At 35.0% G+C, this 23,307-nt stretch overlaps 1 protein-coding gene across 7 annotated transcripts; it reads left to right on the top strand.

Moving 5' to 3' along the window:
* Positions 1–29: 29 nt before the first annotated feature.
* On the top strand, positions 30–21,770 carry LOC105323790 (V-type proton ATPase 116 kDa subunit a 1). Of its 7 annotated transcripts, none has more exons than XM_034455396.2 (24): positions 30–156; positions 6,322–6,488; positions 6,771–6,849; positions 7,007–7,233; positions 7,404–7,498; positions 7,605–7,731; positions 7,976–8,058; positions 10,687–10,780; positions 11,080–11,292; positions 11,393–11,543; positions 11,796–11,935; positions 12,197–12,333; positions 12,426–12,519; positions 12,769–12,887; positions 13,179–13,330; positions 13,515–13,651; positions 14,045–14,149; positions 14,591–14,602; positions 16,152–16,217; positions 18,094–18,159; positions 19,732–19,839; positions 20,217–20,334; positions 20,773–20,947; positions 21,083–21,770. In XM_034455396.2, the coding sequence occupies exons 2-24, from the start codon at positions 6,372–6,374 to the stop codon at positions 21,174–21,176; spliced, it is 2,709 nt and encodes a 902-aa protein (XP_034311287.2). In that variant the 5' UTR covers positions 30–156; positions 6,322–6,371; the 3' UTR covers positions 21,177–21,770. The 7 variants fall into 7 exon arrangements, with proteins under 7 accessions (XP_034311287.2, XP_034311290.2, XP_034311292.2 ...); XM_066066166.1 differs by lacking the exon at positions 30–156 and adding an exon at positions 1,831–1,851; XM_034455397.2 differs by lacking the exon at positions 30–156 and adding an exon at positions 3,517–3,642.
* Positions 21,771–23,307: the final 1,537 nt, after the last annotated feature.

Raw genomic sequence — 23,307 nt, 5'->3', positions numbered from 1 at the left:
TTGTTGAAACCTATTTTTCATTTTTGGAACTGTTTGTCACGTGAATGTTATAAAAACTGGTATCCAATACACATTATATCAAAGAACCAGTTTAATAGGGAAGAACTTTCAAGAAGTAGGCGGTGTTGACCAAAGAATAGTACCTTGCTGTCTAAGGTATTTAGTAGACCTATGTTTATTGAGATCTTATGTTTGATTTTCTATGTAATTTGCCCATAATGTGTTTATACCAGAGAATGACATTAATCGAAAACTCAACAGTTTGCTCAGTTTTTGTCTGGTCAGCTGGTTAACAGTTTTAGAAAAGTCATGTGACAGGTGTCGACAGAAAGACTGACAAAGTGTGTACACTGGATGTGTTATATAATGAAACAGAAAATTCACTGAGTACAACATTACACTGAGGAAGTGTATGCATTATCAATGTTAGACCAACTTTTTAACTGATATTTTAATGTTTATATAATAACGTTTACCATGTTAATAGAACATGCTTTTGTTTCTGCCATTAGGTGGTTTGGGACACCTGTCGATTTAATGTGGATAATAGTACAGTAAAATCAAGATATTTTCACCATTTTAGAGTTTTCAAACAATATTTGACTAAAAGATGGTTTTTGCAATTTTTGGAAAGGTAAAAACTAATAAAAGACCCAGCAGGATACAAACTCGTGACTCATGCTCTAAACCATTTCACTACGCTATTAGGTAACAATGGTGGGAAAGAAAAATGACAAAATTATACCTGATTTTATCACTTCTTTCAATGTATTTCGATTGAAAATACGTCACCATATGGAGGTGTACCATACCACCCCATAGTACATAATGACATAAGGTATCTAACTCTGTCTGCCATGAATTGCATTTTCTCTTGCTTTCAACAGAAAAGCAGCTGACATAACTTCTCTATTGATTCACAGATATCTTAGCAGAGGATCAAGTAAATTTTAAATTAAGGAAATTTAGTTTTGTCAATAATTATCCCATCTTCGCTAGCCAAGGGTTTTCGGTCCACTTTGCTCCCCATTGGCGGATTTCATTACGAAAACTCGCTGATGTGGTGGTGCTATCTAGCGAGCAACTTGAGTTGCGACCCTTGCATATTTAAATTATAATTGAATTAAACAACGGGTTATATACACACTATGGCATTAATACAACTTGAAAACATGTTGAATACCGAATATCATAACATAATTAACGATGTTATTAAATACTAATTAAGTTATAACCTAGGGAAAGCACGAAATGTTTTATTTATAGTGTTTTGTGACGGTGAGGACCTGTACTGGGAGTGAAAAAGTCGCCGATTTATATGAAAGCTTTCATGCCATAAAACCAGGTATCGCTGTTGTGGATATTGCGGACCAAAGAAATTAAATAAAACACTGCTCATTGAACCTTTAAAAGCAATAACCATAAGCAGGAACGTATATACTAACGGGATAGGCAACTTCTACATTCGCCATGTTTACTTCCCATGCTATCACGCGAGCCTTGACAAGTTTGTAGAACTATGTTCAATCCCAGTCAAATATATAGGTTTTTAAAGCAATCTGGTTAGACCATCGTTGAGGAGACACTGTACTTGAGAACTTGTGCCTCAGCCTGTTAAATGTTTTACCAAATATCACACTTGTGTTTTCTTTTAAAGTTTATATTTACCAGCACTGCTATTGGATCAGCTACTCGCAGCTGCAGCCAATCATAAAACGGAGCTTGTCACCAAGTTTTTGTAATGAAATCCGCCAAGGGTTTATGGGGAGCAAAGTGGACCGAAAACCCTTGGCTGGCGAAGATGTAATTATCTTTGATATTTGATTCACTCCTAATGAAACTGCATTACTGGTACGTATCATATACATGGTGCATTAAATGACTTTTTCATGATTTTGGAAATTAATGTGTTGGTCTATTCAGATTATTTTTCTTTGGCCCAATCAGGATCTATGTGTGCTGGGACTGTAGAGTTTGTTTTTTATTACAAAATATACTGTATACAGGGTTATTTTCCCCTGTGTAAGTTTTGTCCTGTTACACTTGCAAACGATTTTGCCTAGTCTTGAATATGCTCAGTTGTGTTTAAAAAGAGATAATTTGGGACATTGGAATTCGTCCAGACTTAAAATCGGCCCCTGACAACAAGGACGAAAGGGGTGAAAATAATATGTTGGCGAATGTTTTCCTGAATCTACAGTGATTATTTTTTTATCCTTCTTGGAATTATATTATGTATGGAACGACCCTGGTGGTTCCATTACAATATTATATAAAAATTAAGAGAAGAAAATTTGTATTTTATCATAAATTTGAAAAAAAAGTTATTTGGTTTATTCAAGAAATATTTCATTAGTAATCTGCATAATTACAGTACCTCTTGCATTGCTTTGATGTGAGAAAACAGAAATATGGCCTGATAACTGAATTCTACGATGAAATGATTTTTTAAAAAATCCTAGAGAAAATTTATGAATAACTAAAATTATATAAGGTGGTTATATACTCCTATTTGAAAATAATTTATTGTAACAGTTAGTACAATATATTTACTGGCATATACATCTACAATCAGTCAAGTGACGATCTCATAAGTCCATACAGTTTGTGCAAGTTTTGATTTTGGTAGTTTATGCTAATCGAAATGATTATTGAAATACAAATTTATGGTGTTGGGCTCTCAAAAAGGATATTGTGCTAAAAAGGTGTTGGGCTCTCAAAAAGGATATTGTGCTAAAAAGGTGCTGGGCTCTCAAAAACTTTCAATCGTCATTATATGCAAAATTTGAAATCAGTTCTTCATATTAAATGTTTCTGTTTCACTTAAGACATAAATATTCTCAATTTGTACCGCACATTTTATTTTTAAAAAAATCAAAGAAAATTGTTTTTATGACTGAAAATATCCAAGTTGCACCAGGATATGAATGATGATTTTAAAGGTTTTTTCTTCTCTATTTATGTGTATTTCGAAAGGATTTTCATTCTTTTCCTTTTGCATGTGCCAACAGGATTTTAAAAAAAAACTCAGAAAACTATGTGATAAAAAATCAATTATGTTATTTCTAGTTAAGAAATAAAGATGAAAATGTTTATCAAAACTTCAACATTAGAGAATGATGCAGTGATTACCGATATTTGATCCAATGAACAATGTACACAAAAGTCATACATGTAATCAGTGAAGCTCATTGAACTCCATGTGATCTACCGAATACCCTTCTATATGTGTATTAATGCCAGCAAAGAGATGTGTTCTGAAATATCTCTCTCTCTCTCTCTCTGTCTCTCTCTGTCTCTCTGTCTCTCTCTGTCTCTCTCTCTCTCTCTCTCTCTCTCTCTCTCTCTCTCTCTCTCTCTCTCTCTCCAGTGTTCATAATAGAACATTCAGTTTAAATATGACTGACCATTAAATGTATGCACAATTATATTCCAGTATGAGTTATTTTCCCATAAATGATTCATTATAATTTGAACAATGCAGATGACTATCACCTGATGATGGTCACACATCTACAGTTGGAGTCATGTGAGGCTTCTGTACTGTACCACTAAAGTACTAATATTTACAGTATGTAGTGCAGCGACTTTACATTCCGTTTGTGTACTGGTACACAGCAATTATTTTGATAACTTTAAAAGGTAGGCACATGGGATATATCACCTGAAGAGTCAGGCAGGTGAATAGTGAACACATTCTTGTGTTGGGTGGTTTGGTTGTTTGTTAGAAGTAAACGCTGTTCACCTGTAAGATATTGCGCACTGTACACTTACCAAGGGGAGCAGTAATATTTTCACAGGCAAGTGATAATAATTTCTCGTCTAAATAGAAAAAAAAATCACTTGTTTGAATTAGAATTATTTTTATGTTATGTTATGGTGCAAAGCACAGAGAGCCAGTTGTACCAAAAGATATACTAGTAGCAATGTATGTCACTGACCGATCTTGTTCTGTATTGTTCTTAGAGATTCAACTATGTTTGTGGGTTTAAAAAAAAAAAATTGAGGGGGGTGTTGGTTCCAGATGTATGATTATTACTGTATGTGTGAAACTACAGTATAAATGAAGGGCTTTTCCTTTTCATACTATGATATGATTGGTGTTATCAGTTGTATGATGCCTGACTAATGCAGTATAACTACCAGTGCTAAACACACATTGATTGCCTAATCAGACCATCCCAGCTTTTGGACAAGGTGTAATAGTTCATACATGTATGAAAGTTCACAATTCTTCATGTCAGGGGCTGTGAATTAGGAGAAATCTTGAAGATTAATGATAGAATTACATCTGACCTCCCCTCAGGGACTTACTCTTTCTAAGCATGCAGGCAATGTACAATTATGATGATATTACACGTATTTTACATGTACGTACATGTACCGGTATATAAAGCATGGTCAGCTGCTACATGTAACGCCTTGATGTTAATTTGCTATTCTCCTTGGACAGACAAATAAACCCAATTTATAGGATTAATGAGCAGGTATTTTAAATTCAAAATTACTGAAGTCATTTTATCAGGATTAATTAGTTAAAAGTGCATAAACACTGCATTTTACATGCATGATATGTATATATGCTGAATATATTGATGTTAATGGTGTATAAAAAGGGGATCATATTTTATGTAATAATTATTAATTAAGAAAAACGGTCATACTAGCTTAATTAATGCAAAAATGTGTTTTTTGGAAAGGACAACACACTTTGGTTGGGTGAACAACTTACATTATTAACAACTTTATCTAACAAACCCCCATGGCAATATTAATGAGAACATTTTATCCTTATACTACTCTTTATTAAATAAAAAAAAACATCCTCAGAGTCTACAAATATTTTTAGTTAAGGAGAAATTTCCAACGGCATTATGTTAAACTTTGTAAGGGCTAATACCTGGTACACAAGGTAAGGCTAAGGACCTTATAAGTGTAAAATGTGCATCAATAAAAAGTGTATACAGCATTAGAGTACACACTACAAGATTATTAAGTCCAAAATTATTGTAAAGAGAATATTAGAAATGGAAGATAATATGAGATGGGCCATGCAATCTTACTTACTGTAGATGAGAAGATTTAATGCATGATATCTTAATCTGACATAATCTACTTGAAACTGGCATTTTAAGAAATAAAAATATGGATTTCTGTGTGCTCATTCTATCAGTCTATTTTAATGACAATTTTCTGAAAATCGATAGTTATTCTGACAAAATCTCTCATCACATATTCTAACAATTGAAACATAAGTAACACATAATACTCAAGAGATATCCAAGTGCATGTATTTGAAGGAGAATATGGGGCCCAGGCAGGTCTACGATTGTAGTATGTAATTTTGGATTAAAAATGATTATTAGAAATCATTTTTTTATCCAAAACTGCATACTTGTTCACTTATTTTACCAATATTCTTCCAATGCATCATACTGTCTATCATAATCAAGTAATTTTCTGCTGATATGAGGGTCTATTTCAAGGTGTAGTGAGCCACCACATGTTTGGGGTGCACAAGGTACAGTGAGGAGTTTGGATCCATGACTTGTGAGGGAAATCTTCATTTTGTGTATTGGCCCTTACAAATATCACTTGGTCTTATGGGTCAGAAAGGAAATTGATGCTTTGGATAAATTTAACAAACATTGTGTCATAACCCCAATAACAATTGTAGACCTGCCTGGGCCCCATACTCTCCTTCAAATACAAGTACATGTACTTGGATATCTGAGTATTATGTTTTGCTTATGTTTTATTTGCTAGAATATATGATGAGAGATTATGTCAGAAAAACTATTTATTGTTAGAAAATCATCAATAAAATAGAAGGGTAATCACCCAGCGAATTTCGAGTTTGAAACGTGTGTATATATCTTGGTACGCTTCACTTCACATGATAGAATATATATCCCCTTGGGTCATTTCTACATAATCATCTGTTCTTTACATTGAGTGTGTAATCAGGTTGGGAATGATAAGATTTTTTTGAGTGGCCATACACATTTTGTCATGTTGGAGTTTACTCCGTATATTTACTATATATAATATATTTATACACTTTTTCATTGAACATGTGTTGAATGTATGCATTTTGGAAAAGATTAAAATGATCACCATAAAGTGGATCTTTAATGTTGTGGTGATCACATGTTGAATTAGAATTCTCTATAAGGAACAGTGAGGAACAAGGTCTGATGTATTTATTTCTATGTGATGTCACTCAATCAATAGTGTCATCTGTTACCCTGTCATCACAATGGTGAGATATATATAAAGCTAACATCATCCTCACTAATCTAATACTTTCTTTGTCAACAGACTGAATAACTCGCAGCCCTCTTATTAGGAGCCACCAAATCTCCACCAAGATGGGGGCCCTATTTCGCAGCGAGGAGATGAACCTGTGCCAGATCTTCCTCCAATCAGAAGCAGCCTATGCCTGCGTCTCTGAGCTCGGGGAACTCGGAATGGTGCAGTTCAAAGATGTAAGACCCTGTCACTTTTGTTCAGCACACATATCTGTTCAAGCTGCATTCAGTGAAAATATTTCTACAAATTTTGATCATAGTAAACTTTGACATTTGTGATTTGCAATATTAATAGCATACGGTTTGGTATCATTCTTGTAAAAATAACTTCTTATCTTTACAGACAGTTATATTTTGTGTACTTTTATTATCTTAACTTCAGCTCTATACTGCAACCTTGAAATCTTCAATTGTAATTTTTCACATGAATCAGCTATTCACCTCTTTCTTTGATTTTAGCTAAATCCAGACGTGAATGCTTTCCAGAGGAAGTTTGTAAGTGAAATCATGAGATGCGAAGAAATGGAAAGGAAACTACGTAAGTGATTGAAAAAAAGGAGAAATAAAAAGTGACCATGGTAGTCCCACAATTGTCAGTGCTGCTCGTAAGAATGACATTCATTCTTCATATAGCAGCTATTAAAGAGCAAAAATAATCATTGTTCTTCTAAGATTTCTTTTTTGAACTTGAACAGGATACATACATAGAGAACTGAAAAAGGATGGGATGAAGATTCCCGACAGAGACGAGAACCCCAAGGCTCCCGCTCCTAAAGAAATGATTGACCTTGAAGCGACCTTTGAGAAGATCGAGTCCGAGTTAAAGGAAGTGAACACAAATGCTGAGGCTCTCCGTCGTAACTACTTGGAACTGACAGAGCTTAAGGAAGTCCTGAAGAAAACTCAGATCTTTTTTGCAGAGGTCAGCTGTAAACACAGCATTGTAAACTTACCCCTGTTTTAATTATACAAAGTATACCACTAGTACTACAAATACATATTACAATTGAATAAAGTATACCACTGTATTACATGTATTACATACAGTGATTTCCTTTCATCTTTTGATGATAACCTTGAATTTCTGTGCAGCATGGTCGCCATGGCATTGTGGATGATGCCCAGCATGCTCTAGCCCACGATGAGGGAGGTGGTGGGTTTGTGCCTGTCACATCTGTACAACTGGGGTAAATATTGTTTTAAATGATAATTTGCATCAATAGAGGAGGCAGCATAACACATAACAGTTATATTTGATTGATTGTTATATAATGGATGTCTTTCTGATTTAAGTTTTGTGGCTGGTGTAATTCCGAGAGAGAAGGTCCCTGCCTTTGAGAGACTGTTGTGGTTTGCCAATCGTGGAAACACTTTTCTGAAGCATGATGAGATTGATCAACCATTGGAAGACCCTGTCTCCGTAAGTATAGAAGCATATTCATAAACAATAGAGATTTTATAGTCTTCTAACTGTCTCAGCTGTACTAATTAATTCCATGATTAATTGTCAAGGAATATCATTGGAAAAATGCCAATTATCTAGGAATACATTTTATGTATAAGAATTTGACCAATTAATGATTAATGAAAAGTTTAGGTGTACCGGTATTTTAATGTCAATTCAGGGAATTTCATTACTTAAACTAACGGGTACCTCGTTTTAGGGAGATGCCATTTCCAAATGTGTTTTCCTGATTTTCTTCCAAGGAGAACAGCTGAAGGCTAGAGTCAGAAAGATATGTGAAGGGTAGGTAACTCTATATACAATGGTCCCTCGATGTGAAGGGTAGGTAACTCTCTATACAATGGTCCCTCGATGTGAAGGGTAGGTAACTCTATAACAATGCTCCCTCAATGTGAAGGGTAGGTAACTCTATATACAATGCTCCCTCAATGTGAGAGTAGGTAACTCTATATACGATTCTCCCTCAATGTGAAGGATAGGTAACTCTATATACAATGCTCCCTCAGTGTGAAGGGTAGGTAACTCTATATACAATGGTCCCTCAATGTGAAGGGTAGGTAACTCTATATACAATGCTCCCTCAATGTGAAGGATAGGTAACTCTATATACAATGGTCCCTCAATGTGAAGGGTAGGTAACTCTATATACAATGCTCCCTCAATGTGAAGGGTAGGTAACTCTATATACAATGGTTCCTCAATGTGAAGGGTAGGTAACTCTCTATACAATGCTCCCTCAATGTGAAGGGTAGGTAACTCTATATACAATGCTCCCTCAATGTGAAGGATAGGTAACTCTCTATACGATGCTCCCTCAATGTGAAGGGTAGGTAACTCTATATATGATTATCCTTCAATTTGAAGGATAGGTAACTCTCTATACAATGCTCCCTCAAAGTGAAGGGTAGGTAACTCTATATACAATGCTCCCTCAATGTAAAGGGTAGGTAACTCTATATATGATTATCCCTCAATTTGAAGGATAGGTAACTCTATATACAATGCTCCCTCGGTGTGAAGGGTAGGTAACTCTATATACAATGCTCCCTAAATGTGAAGGGTAGGTAACTCTATATACAATGCTCCCTCAATGTAAAGGGTAGGTAACTCTATATACAATACAATGCTCCCTCATTGTGAAGGGTAGGTAACTCTATATACAATGCTCCCTCAATGTAAAGGGTAGGTAACTCTATATACAATACAATGCTCCCTCAATGTGAAGGGTAGTTAACTCTATATACAATGCTTCCTCAATGTGAAGGGTAGGTAACTCTATATACAATGCTCCCTCAATGTAAAGGGTAGGTAACTCTATATACAATACAATGCTCCCTCATTGTGAAGGGTAGGTAACTCTATATACAATGCTCCCTCAATGTAAAGGGTAGGTAACTCTATATACAATGCTCCCTCAGTGTGAAGGGTAGGTAACTCTATATACAATGGTCCCTCAATGTGAAGGGTAGGTTACTCTATATACAATGCTCCCTCAATGTGAAGGATAGGTAACTCTATATACAATGGTCCCTCAATGTGAAGGGTAGGTAAATCTATATACAATGCTCCCTCAATGTGAAGGGTAGGTAACTCTATATACAATGGTTCCTCAACGTGAAGGGTAGGTAACTCTCTATACAATGCTCCCTCAATGTGAAGGGTAGGTAACTCTATATACAATGCTCCCTCAATGTGAAGGATAGGTAACTCTCTATACAATGCTCCCTCAATGTGAAGGGTAGGTAACTCTATATATGATTATCCCTCAATTTGAAGGATTGGTAACTCTATATACAATGCTCCTTAAATGTGAAGGGTAGGTAACTCTATATACAATGCTCCCTCGATGTGAAGGGTAGGTAACTCTATATACAATGCTCCCTCAATGTAAAGGGTAGGTAACTCTATATACAATACAATGCTCCCTCATTGTGAAGGGTAGGTAACTCTATATACAATGGTTCCTCAACGTGAAGGGTAGGTAACTCTCTATACAATGCTCCCTCAATGTGAAGGGTAGGTAACTCTATATACAATGCTCCCTCAATGTGAAGGATAGGTAACTCTCTATACAATGCTCCCTCAATGTGAAGGGTAGGTAACTCTATATATGATTATCCCTCAATTTGAAGGATTGGTAACTCTATATACAATGCTCCTTAAATGTGAAGGGTAGGTAACTCTATATACAATGCTCCCTCGATGTGAAGGGTAGGTAACTCTATATACAATGCTCCCTCAATGTAAAGGGTAGGTAACTCTATATACAATACAATGCTCCCTCATTGTGAAGGGTAGGTAACTCTATATACAATGCTCCCTCAATGTGAAGGGTAGGTAACTTTATATACAATGCTCCTTCAATGTGAAGGGTAGGTAACTCTATATACAATGCTCCCTCAATATTTTTATAAAGATATGTGAAGGGTAGGTAACTCTATATAACTCTATATACAATGCTCCCTCAATATTTTTATGAAGATATATAAAGGGTAGGTAACTCTATATACAATGCTCCGTCAATGTTTTTATAAAAATATGTAAAGGGTAGGTAACTCTATATACAATGCTCCGTCAATGTTTTTATGAAGATATGTAAAGGGTAGGTAACTCTATATACAATGCTAACTCAATGTTTTTATAAAAATATGTAAAGGGTAGGTAACTCTATATACAATGCTCCGTCAATGTTTTTATAAAGATATGTACGGGTAGGTAACTCTATATGCAATGCTTCATCAATGTTTTTATAAAGATATGTAAGGGTAGGTAACTCTATATATACAATACTCCCTCAATGTTTTTATAAAGATATGTGAAGGGAAGGTAACTCTATATGCAATGCTTCCTCAATGTTTATATTACAGAGATTCACAGAGTCTCAGTGACAATACCAATCTCATATTTCAGGTTTAAAGCTACACTTTACCCGTGCCCAGAGAGTGCCAGTGAGAGAGTGGAGATGTTGAATGGGGTGTCCACTCGACTCGAGGATCTAAACACTGTATGTACTGGTATTGTTAACATACACTGTTGAGTCATTTCATGGGGCCAATTTATGTAGATTGTGGGGTTTTTGCTTATTCTTAGGGATTTAATTTCATGAATGTGTTGGTTTTCAGTTTCAGTAGGAAACAAAGTTTTCTTCGATTAGTTTTCGGCGAGGATGTATATTAATGATTGAGGGCTACCCACAAATTTAGCCACCACGAATTCTAATGATTCCACAGTGTGCAAATACCATTGTGAGAACTAATGAGAAGTCATCAGTTATCAATATGATTATCTGGTCACTGTTTACAGGTGCTGCACCAAACTGAGGATCACAGGAAAAGGGTGCTGATGAGTGCTCAGAAAGAGATACGACCTTGGATTATCAAGGTCAAGAAGATTAAGGCGATTTACCACACCCTCAACATGTGTAACTTTGACGTGTCTCACAACAGTCTGATCGCAGAGTGCTGGACCCCCGTCAGTGGTCTTGAGGAGATCCAATCAGCTCTCAAACATGGCACTGTAAGTTACCAAGGTCATCTGTGAGTAACCAATGTCGTCTGAAACAATCTCAAGTCAGTGGATTTTATTATTTTTACATAATCTATAAAATCTTGAACAGGAGCTGAGTGGGAGCACAGTTCCCAGCATCCTCCATCGGATGCAGACCAAGGAAGTTCCGCCAACATACTTCAAGACCAACAAGTTCACAACTGTATTCCAGGAAATTATTGATGCGTATGGTATCGCAACTTACCAGGAGGTTAACCCAGGTAAAAACCAACCAAATTGTTGAACTTTGTTGCATAAAAAATGATAACAAAAACTGAATAAGGGCTAGCATCAACCTCTGATTGCCTTTCAGTAATCTTTTGACTGAAATATAGTTTGTCAAAGTTTGAAAAATGCATGCATATACATAGTGTTATTTTGTTTGTATTAAGTAAATGTGTACCCGGCATTACAAGAGTCTGACAGTCTCATGCCTCTCTATGCTTCATGCTCCTTTATGCTTGTCTCTGTAGCTCCGTATGCCATCATCTCCTTCCCCTTCCTGTTTGCCGTCATGTTTGGTGACTTTGGTCATGGTTTTATCATGTTTCTGGCTGGGCTCTGGATGGTCATCACAGAGAAGAAACTCACCTCTGGCAAGTCAGACAATGAGGTAAGTTCAGTGTATCACTAAACTTGCAGACTAATGCTTCCATAATTATCTGATCAGTCAAAAAGTTATTATATAGTTGGTATAAAGCATTATAAACATTCAAACCAATGCTTATATTGATCATAAAAGAGGAAATATGGATGAAAAAAAGGAATTTAATAGGGTACCACAGATGTTCAAATATACAAATAAATATAGTATGAAGTCCATATATAAAATGCAGAAAATTGGAGCGGACTAGTTGAAATGTGATGTTTTCAGATAATGAGCATGTTTGTTGGGGGTCGCTACATCATCACTATGATGGGGCTCTTCTCGGTCTACACAGGACTTATCTACAATGATTGTTTCTCTAAATCTGTCAACATCTTTGGATCTGGTTGGCATCCCAGCTATGAGTAAGTTTTGCAATTGATTGTGTTGCATGTGATGTAATTTGACTCCTTTGTAAACAGTCAGCTGACCTGTTGACCTTACATTTGATTGGCAGCTTCCGCACACTGCAGAAAGAGACTAGCTGGACTATGAATCCAGCAGATCACTTTGACAATACCACGGGTCCGTATCCATTTGGAGTTGATCCTGTAAGTCATCACCTGTTGGCTCTCCCTGTTAACTTATTCAATCTGAATGTTGATATTCTTGTATATTTGAAATTTTGCTTTATATTACCTCTTTTTGAGTTTTTTAAAAAGTAAATGTGCACTTTGTATGTTAACTTTACATTTATCCTTACTTTGATAAGATGGTTATGTGTATGTAACTTTGCACAATCATAGTTACAAGTGTGTAACTTTACACGTTGATTCACTGGGGAGCTGTTTTTGCTTCAGATCTGGCAGAGTAGTATGAACAAAATCACCTTCACCAACTCTCTGAAGATGAAGATGTCGGTCATCTTTGGTGTCTCTCAGATGTTGTTGGGCGTTCTGCTGAGTTTTGTGAACCATGCGTAAGTTGACCCCCAAATCAGACACTACCACAACTTATGATAACGTGCTGTGTTATTACAGGAATTGGATTTGAAAAATTATTAAGATATTTAATTGATATTTTAGAATGACTCTCCTTTCCAAGGTAGTTTTTGAAAATAATGTCATGTAAATGGAATGAAAATGCTACATACAAACATACTTCTATTATACCTATTATTGTCAATGGTATTTTGTTTTGTATGATAAAAGTCTTCAGCCTTTATGCCAATCATACCTGATTTGAATGTCATTGTTTGTCTATTGCCCAGGTATTTCCGTCGCCCCCTTAACGTTTTCTGTGAGTTCATTCCCCAGTTGGTATTTCTGATGTGTCTCTTTGGTTATCTGGTGGCGCTGGTCTTCTATAAATGGCTCTTCTTCACTGCAGAATGTCCGCAGTATGCTCCGCAGCTTTTGATCCGTAAGTCACTGTTTTCCCAGAATGCACCCCTCGTCATCAATAACTTGTTATGTTCATAGCTGTAGGCAAGAAATAGCGATAGTTATTGTCACCTGTTGGTATGAGATTTGATGTGATTTGTAATTCCATTGTAATTTTTCATTACAGTTTCATGACTTTTGATGAGTTGTTTTGTTTCACATAGAGTTTATCAACATGTTTTTGCTCACCTATACCCCCCGCGTGAAGCCGGCCAACTTTACTGGGGACTTGTATGCTTGCACTTCCATTGAGCCTACAAGTATCAATGCTACATCACAGACTGTCTTCTTTGAGCATCAGGTAAAAATATCAATAAACATACCTGTATCAGGTACACATTACGTTCCACTGATCTAAATAAGTACACCTTTAAAGCAAATTAAGATTCTCTTGTTGAGAATTAAGAACAGCTAGCTGTTTTGTATGACCTCCCTGATATGGTAGGACATGAATTACAATGAAGTAGTAAAAAAGAATAAGAAGTTCATGACTTTTTTCTTCAAAGGTACTGACAAATATTGTGGGATAGAAAAATTAATTATCTGGTCACTCAGACATAAAAACTGATGAACAAGATTGTACTTGTGTCATTATTTCTGTTCAGAGTAAAGTTAACAATCTAACTTACACATGTTTTCTGTTCATTGCAATCTATTTGTAAAACTTATACATGTCTGATTAATTTGTTTGTAGCAACCCATTCAGATCACACTGGTCATACTGGCTTTGTTGATGGTCCCAACCATGTTGCTGGTGAAACCCTTCGTCCTGAGAGCAAGACATAATGCAAGGGTCAAGGTCAGTATGTTACTCAAGGTCGTGGTGCTAAAAATAGCCCAACATTGTCTCAGCATGATAAAGTGTCCCCCTTAGGTGATGGTATCTGCCTACCTGGCTAGTGTTAAAATTCTACAATAGTCTAATACACAAAGCATCGGTCAAAGCAATTTGTGTGCTTTCATTTAAATTCATTGATGCACTGTGTTGTGAACTAGTTCAGATGTTAACAATGTAGTTTTAGGTGATAATATGTTAACTGTTATTTTATTTCAATGATCCTTAATTTGATCTTTCATTTGAATCAGGTTGGCTTTTTGTTGACCTTTGTTACACTAGTTTCATGTTATATTTCTGATCTTTTATAGTGTAACCATGCACTTTGTATATAACACAAGATTAGTACCATGTGATTTGTTTATGTATAAATTATGATGTTATTAAACGTGTGACTTTGAACAGGCCAATAGTAAAGTAAGTATGGCGTACTGCTAGAATGTGTGTATGTTTGCATTTTCCTTTATGGGCCAGGTGCTGCCTGTATTATTTAAATTAACACCAATTTTATCGCAGAATTGAGAAAAAGAAAAATATGACTATAGAATAATTAAAAAGCATATTTTGTTAATATTGATTACAGCTCTGCTATTTTAACAGCATGCTTGGGTTTCATTGCATTTTGCAGTGTGTATACTGAGATCAGATTTATCAAATGTTTTAAGACATGATTTATGATTCTTGCTGTTTTGACTTCAATTACTTGGATGCTGGTTTGACTTGTGATATCTATAAAAGATAATGAGGTCATGAAAGGTCAGAGTTCTCCTTTGCAGGTTTAGGGTCATGAGTTCACAGGTCAAACTCTTATCCAGTGATGACTGAGCGATTACAGTAGACAATGAACTTTTCTCCATATTGAAAGCCCATGGGCAGTTTTTTCTCTTTCATTAAATGTAGTATTGTTTTTAGAATTATGAATACGCAAATGGGCTGGTGAAAAAAATTTCTGCCAGTGGGTTTTTTAGATTTTAATTGATAATTTGTAGTTATTGCTTTTTTGCACTTTGTACATGATTGTACATAATTGTTAGAACCATAGAGAAACTGTATTAAGAAATTTACAATGTACTAAGCTTGTACCTGTTTACCCATGCTTTAGCATTTCTCTAGATGACCACGCAACGTTAACTTGACCTGAAGGCTCTCAACAGTTTATTTGTTAAACCTCTTTGCCTTATGTTTGTTTATATATGTACCAATCTTATTCATCAACTGTAAACCATGCTGTGTAGTTGAAGAAAATTGTAAAACGGAGAAATCATTTTGTTACCGAAGTTGTTCATTACTTTCGTTACCTTACTGTGCAACCACTTACTTTGTGAGTTATAGCTTAATTTAGGCATCGTGCACAAGTCAAACATTATATTGCACAAAGAGCACAGTCCAAGTCTTTATACTGAGTCTATTCCATTCCTCTGTTTCAATATACCGGGTAGATTGTTTATTGTACACCCCATTCCAAATGTCATGAAATGAAAGGGACTGCTTGAACTTATCATTAAATTTTATGCTATTAACATAATGAGAAGGAGATCAAAACTACAATTATTGAACTCCAATGAAAAAAAACCCCTTTAAATTTGTCTTTATATTAAATTAAAACATATAATTTTGAAAACCAAATTTTATAGAAAAAACTGCATGATCTCTTTCTAGATATGAATACTAGGCTGGTACTTGTACTAGTATTTATTGATATGCTGTTCATGTCATCGTACAATCATTAAGGCTGCCATACCTAATTTGTGTTTTGATGTATCAATATTGTAAGGTGTAAAAATATATCCTGTTCATTTCACAAAAAAAGCACACATAAACTTGACTATTTACTGGTATATCAGTATATCAGTTTATTTAAATTATTAATTTTTGTTAATTTTTTTTTCAACTTATTAGCTTCTGTTTTCCTTTAAGTAGAGATTTTCCCCCTAGTCTGTAACTGCTAAGTTGCTCTCTATTTCAGCGACGCCAGGGTCTGTATGCCACATCACAACGTACGCTGATTCACAACGAGGAACACCCAGAACCGGTAGGCATTGTAACCCTTGTTACCATAGCAACTGACGCATTGTGAATTTGTTGAATCTCCTCCTAAGGAGATGTGAATCTTGTTCCCCTTTGTTACACAGATTACATTATGAAGGTTGATAGTGTTGCATCACCCTGTACATGTAAAACTAACGACTGTCACCATTTTATTAACCGCATGCAGGGGTTGGGATAGTAAAACATGAAATAATCTTGCTGTCTCCTTAACAAGGGCTTTGTTCTGGTACAAAAGCCATTCATATTCAGTAAACATAAGATACTGCGAGTTTGATATTGTATAGGAGATTGTAATGAGTAAATATAACAAAGGTCTGGATGGGAAGGGTGGTTACTGCTTTCTGTTAAAACATGCTAGAGGGTGCAAGCTTTTGTTGGTTTTAATTATTGTAATAGCATGGCAGATTTCAGCATATACGTTTTGTTTTAAACTGTACCCAATGAAGTTTTCTCTTAATCTGTTCATATTACTCCTTGATAGCATGTTGCTTTACTTTGTTTTTAATTTGTTTGCCTGTTAATACTATGTTGTATCTTGTTTTCAAATCTATAATTTCCATTATTGATGCAATTCAAATCTTAATTTTTCTGGATATTGAGTTTTGGTTCACTGAAGACTGGGCCAGAAGAACGGAATTGTCCTCAACGGCCCAACTCTTTCTCACATTTTAAGACCAAGTAAACATTGGTTTCACAATTTCAATTATATTGTCAATTTCATAGCCTCTTTAAGAATTAAAGGGAAGTGTTACATCTCCAACTAATAGAATAGTGACACTTCATTGGTTGAAAATGCATTGCATACCTCAAAAAAGTGTGTCTGTATTTTAGTTACAGTAGCAATTTAACAGTATTAATGTTAGGCAAGGACGGGACTTTGTGGGATGGATATTTTGTAGAGTCATATGTTACACACACCATATACCTTTCATGTAGAAACCATGATAGAAGATAAAAGTTCTGGCCAATTAGGATAATCTTTTTTAACAATTAAAGTTAACATGTTAGCTTTTTTAAAATTAAGTCTTTAACAATATTTATTCAGATTTTATTAGTTGTTTATTTGGCATGCCTGCTATAAGATACCAACATTTTGGTGATTTGTTGTAATGGGATGATGGCCAGAGCTTTGGGGGCCCACCAGCTTGTTTTCTATAATAGTGTCCTCATGTGTAAACATTATCATTGTACAGTAAAATTTGGTTATAGTGAAGTCCTAGGGACCAATAGATTTACATAATTTGTTATATCAATATACATGTAACTAATTCGTAAAAATAACTACACCAAATTCAGTATATACATGTTTTCTTTCACTAAACTACAGTTTTTGCTAAATGAAGCTTCGAATGAGAATACATTCTTTTGATATCTATAACAATTGGATTGTAAATTAAGGAATTAATGTGAAAATAAATTCATTCAAACTATTATTGAAATGTAAAGAAAACTGTTATAAAAGTGTTAAATTTTGTTATTATTCACCTCTGGAACTCAAAATCAGTTTGCAATACGTTGAACATTTAACTGTAAATTCACTATATTGGAAATCTTTACAACCATAAAATTTTGTAAAGATTTGTTTAGAATTTTACAAAAAAAACCCATCAAAATACAAATATATCCAAGATTAACCGCTACATCAGTGTTGGTACAAAAAAAGTTTTGCTGTGGTCAGTATGGGAAAGTTCAAGAAATAGAATAATTTAAAATAAGCCGTAAATTTGCCCTGTACACAACAAGCTCCTTAGCTATTGAAAACATGGTTGTTTAGTCAGAATTCAGACACTGGTGGGCCCCCAATACACCTCCCCTATACTTGAAGCTTGTGTCTGATATTTTTGCATTTTTGACTCTAGTCAGATGACTCAAAAGGGGTTAAGGGGGACAAACCTGAGGCCCATCTGTCTGACATAGAACTCGGGGTAAGTTCTCAGGCATGTTTGTGGAATATTACCAATCATTGCTTTGTCCTGAATGTCAAGTTGCAAGGAAGTAGAAGTTGGGGAGTCAGATGCAATCATGACATTAAGATGCGTTATCAGGGGATTTGTTTATCTATTTTTTTCATTCGTTCAGTTCTTTTTCAAGATATTTTTGTAATAATTCATTCTTTATTGCATGAAACATATGGAATGCAATACAAGTTTTTTCTCTTCTGTTTTGCAACTTGACTTCTCTATGTAATCAACTCAACTACTTACTGTCATATAGACTGTCTTCTATCATGAAGGGAATATACACCCACATTTTGTATTCATGTATATTTGGAGAGTTGCTTAGCTACAGCTTGCTTCCTGTCTGTGTAACAGCCACATGGGTAGACTTTGTATCATTTTAATCCTTAGAAGGTGGAGGGAATCATAGTACAATAGTCAGGATAATGTAGACTTAAATCTACAGACCTATTAATCTTGTATAATATATATATAACAGTCAGGATGATATAGACTTAGACCTATCTGTCGTAGAGTTAGTATCCACTGCACACAGGTAGTACATGGTCTGTATTGATTTCTTCTGTTGGGGATATTTATTGGTTGTTTATAAACTAACCCCACTGGATTGGCACTTTAAGTAAAGGACTGTGTGGGATAACAGAAAAATTATGCCCGATAAGATTAGCGTTTACTTACTCAATAGATAATAAAAAAAATTTAAAATACATTCATAATGTTTATTATAAAACCAATGTTGATATTTTTTATTTGAGTGGAAAATAGGCTGCTTTGACTTCTTTACTTAATTAACATATGACTGAAAAAAAGAATATCTTAACAAGGCATATTAGCTGTTATATCACACACAGTCCTTCCAATATACTAGTACAAACATGTAAGTATAAATCCAAGTATGACACTTACAATTATTTGGTTTATTTGCATGTAAGAAGATCCGATTCTATATAACTTTGGGTCACAGTAAAATTTACCACATGTACTATTGTACCAATAATGCTGCTATATTTAGACATACATTTAAGAGAGTTAGGAATAGTAAATAGTAATATACATGTATATATAGAAACAGAAGTAGGCTGCCCACAGCAAGTTCAGATGGTAGAATCACTAGATAATTCGGTCCGTCTTACTGCTATTGCTTGTGTATAAACAAGAGCAGTGTGATACCTAACCTACTGCTGGATAAAAATACCTTGAAACCATTACTTAATGCATTTGCAATTTTATAATACATTCTTGAAAAAGTTTTTTTTTTGTTATCATTTCTGAAGACACACTAAGATAAATACTATACACAGGGAATTTTTTTCTCTTGTTTTCTTTTTAGCCTTTTTTATGCCTTCATTGCCATTGGGCAAATATAAAATAAGGCTATTTAAAATTGTAACATATAACTCATTTATCACAACTCTGCTGGATAACTTGGGCAAAATCTTGCTAGCATAATATTGTGAAAATAATATTTACCAAAAATGACCCTGTACATAGTGATAAAGTGATGTGTTGCGTTAAACAGAGTGGATTACGATTTTTCAGGCGGTGAGAGGGAAGGACAATATCGCAATCAATGGAGAGGAGGAAGATGGGGGCATCGTCGGGCACTCTGAAGTTGGGATATCAGAGCCGGAGGAGGATGAGGAGGAGGTGGGGGCTCGCTGACCAACTCGCTGTGTTTCTAATTACATGACATCTAATTGAGGAGAGCTTATAGAATGATCTTGATTCCTTTGTTTCATTATATGTTAAATTACTGTAAATTCCTTATTTTACACGAGTTCTTAATTCTGCGATTCCACTGTTTTGCATCAAATCACAAGAATATAAAATTGTGAGCACCAATTTTTGTTATAATTTCATTTACCTCAAAACTATCTGAAAAATAAAAGCGAGATTTTAAATCTGTGAGAACTGATTGTCGCGATTTTATGCAGAAATTGACTCCTCGCATTTAATTAGGAATTTACAGTACACAAGATTTAACACATTTGATCCTGATTAATTACTGGAGATTTTGATTTCAGTTTGACATGGGTGAGGTGTTCATTCATCAGGCCATTCACACGATAGAGTATTGCCTGGGCTGTATCTCCCACACTGCCTCATATCTCCGACTGTGGGCTCTTAGTCTCGCCCACGCACGTAAGTTTTACTCATTTACTTAAAACATCAAGTATCCGTTGTTTATTTTTACTGTACCAGTTTTAAAAAAAGAAATCATGAACAAAATTTCATAAACCATGCAAATTCCAACAATAATACATTATTTTGTATTTGTGAAGTACTGATACAGGTAAGCAAGACCTTGGAATTGTGATTTTTCTTGGATGTCCATTTAATATGGATTTAATGGGGAACATTTGATCCAAGAATTAAACTACCAGTATCCATTGTTAAAATAGTTAATATTTTTTAGGAAATCTTATTATATACCACAAATTGAATATGTAAAATTTGAACATCTCAATGAAAATTGTCCCCGTTAAATATGAATCATTTCACAGAATGTGATATTTATAATCACTATTAAATTAGACCCATTGTGGATGAGAATGTATGTGGCTTCCATTATTTGTACAGAGTTATCGGAGGTATTGTGGAGCATGCTGTTCCGCTTCGGCCTGACTTTTGACATGGCCTATGTCGGGGGCATCCTCTTGTGGGCGGTGTTTGGTGCCTTTGCCGTGGTGACGGTGGCCGTACTTCTGTTGATGGAGGGACTGTCCGCATTCCTTCACACGCTCCGTCTTCACTGGTAACCTAACACTGCTTTAATATATAATTCCTCGTACAGTTTAAATTCAAACTATAATAAAACCACCGGGTGGTGAAAATTATCCAAATAATATCCAGAGAGGGAGGTGTCTGATAGCTAGTTTTATTTTCATAGGGTGGAATTCAACAGCAAGTTCTATATGGGAGATGGCTACAAGTTTGCCCCATACAATTTTAAACATCTGTTGGATGCAGACTTGGACGAATAACCAAGACCAAGCTGAACAAATCTGATGCTGGCTATGAACTATTAGGACTACGTTCTCTTGATAATACATGATTGTTAAAACTTACAAACCATTAAGTGCTTCCAATTTTGTTTCTTTTTTTATGTTACTATATGTATCACTAATACACATATATCAATGATGAAATCTGAACTTGAAATTTCAATGGAGCGATTTGTTTTGATTTTCAGGTTATTTCTATTTTTTGTTGACATTCAGTTACATGACTTCCTAGCAATGAAAAAAAGGGTACTTTATTTTATGTATCTTATTTTATATAGTAAAGCAATGATCTACTGCTGATTTTCTGTACATTTCAACATATTATTACCAGTTTGACTAAATATACCAAATCACAATTAGCTGTGAATACAGGGTTTCGTATGACCACAGAGTTTTTCTGTTGATGAAGGGAATCCTATTGGTTTCTGTGTGGTCTGGTTTAGCTGGAGGTCAACTGAGTGAAGTGTTGAAATGACTGGATAAACCTTTGTGATGAATTATATCAAATCTGTGATTATATTACACATGTATTAACCAAGCTGATATTGAATAAAGAAATTTTGAGAAAGATTGGCCGAGTGTTGATGTTAATTCCCCTGGAATTTACTTCACTGGAATTGGGTAATTTTACTTCATGTAATGGTAGTAATTGATAGTTTCCGATTTTTCTTTACTTTAAATATTAGATTTGTGCCAGATAATTTAAAATAAAATGAAAGGGCAAGCAGAGTACTTGTCATCTGTTATATTTCCTTGATATGGTGAAGATGGAAGCCAGCTACATTTACAAAGTGATTTACTGTTAGAGGATATGATGTCTTTGATCTTCATGAGCATCAATTTTCTTTAATGAAATCAAAGTTTCAAGCATACATAAATTCATCAACAGTTATCTAATCAAAAAAATGTGTTATAAGAAATTGCACATACTAACATTAACCAGTTATCCCGTGGATCAACTCAACAATGATATCCTGGGACATTCAATGCCAATTTTTTGAGAAAAAAAACAATAGAAAGGAAATCAAATCTGATTGGCTGACCAAAGTTAACATCAGTGTATAGATCAGACCAATTCTCACTAGCTCATACATCATACTATTCCAAGGTGTTGGAAAATGAGCGAAGGTTAATGTACATGCTTTGACTTCTTCACATATTAAAAGTTGATTCCACCCTGTCAACATTTAAGCTACATGTATTTGATATAAATAGTTCACCATCACAGGAAGTTGAAATTGATGCTGGTACACCTATTATTTAGGGACAGCATAGAGTCTGACAAATGTTCTTTTCTCTTTGACACATCTTCCATAAAGTCAATGGTTTTTAATCTGCTCTGCTACTCACAAACTCTTGACTGAATAGGCAGAGTTTGTCAGGGTTAGAAACACTATTCTCATTCAAGTTTGCTTGATCCAATAAGAAACCTTGTTTCACGAATAACGTTACCAGGTAACCACATTGATCAGTGTTGAACCATTGTCAAATAAATTTGAGACAGACTAGGAACTGAATTACTGCTATTAGTGTTTAGTACGAGTGACAATAAGCAACTTTCTTATGGGGGCAGCCATATTGCTACATTTTCTCTTTAATATGCATTTTCTTATTGGTCAGAACAGAGGTCAGAAAGTTTAAAAATGGGTACTACATGTATCACTGGATTGCGCAACTGTAAACCCGCATGTTTTGTCTGTTCAGGGTTTGTGAGTAGCAGAGCAGGAAGATGTCTTCGACAAAGATTGAATAACTAACAACAACAAATGCAAGAGAAAAGCTGTCATGTGACAGCAAACTGGGTTTTCTTTTGTGTGCACAGTATCCATAATTATATTTTATCAACCCTGAATTGATGAACACTACGTATCCAAAGAAATGGGGTACTTAATATGCAATATTATTGCCCAAAAAGTTCAAGAGCTGGTATTTTTTTCAATAATAATTAGAAATCAAAATCCCAGCAATGAGCAGACCTCTGATATATGTACAATTGATCTTCAAAACAACAACTTCCTATCTTGAAAACTGTAGGAGGAGTTATCAGTACAATAAGGGTACCCTTTTGGCAGCCGCCATTTTCACCATTTCAATAACAAGATTTTTCCTA

The sequence above is a fragment of the Magallana gigas genome, chromosome 7 (assembly GCF_963853765.1).
Source record: "Magallana gigas chromosome 7, xbMagGiga1.1, whole genome shotgun sequence".
NCBI lineage: Eukaryota > Metazoa > Mollusca > Bivalvia > Ostreida > Ostreidae > Magallana > Magallana gigas.
Note: the sequence above shows the minus strand (reverse complement) of the source record. Positions and strands in the feature narration are given on the sequence as shown.

Excerpts from the sequence above, each read along its gene's own strand:
- LOC105323790 (XM_034455396.2), top strand. The coding sequence starts at position 6,372 with ATGGGGGCCCTATTTCGCAGCGAGGAGATGAACCTGTGCCAGATCTTC. Across the intron at positions 10,781-11,079 it reads GACTCGAGGATCTAAACACT|GTGCTGCACCAAACTGAGGA; the intron begins GTATGTACTGGT and ends CACTGTTTACAG. Across the intron at positions 11,936-12,196 it reads CTGGCAAGTCAGACAATGAG|ATAATGAGCATGTTTGTTGG; the intron begins GTAAGTTCAGTG and ends TGATGTTTTCAG.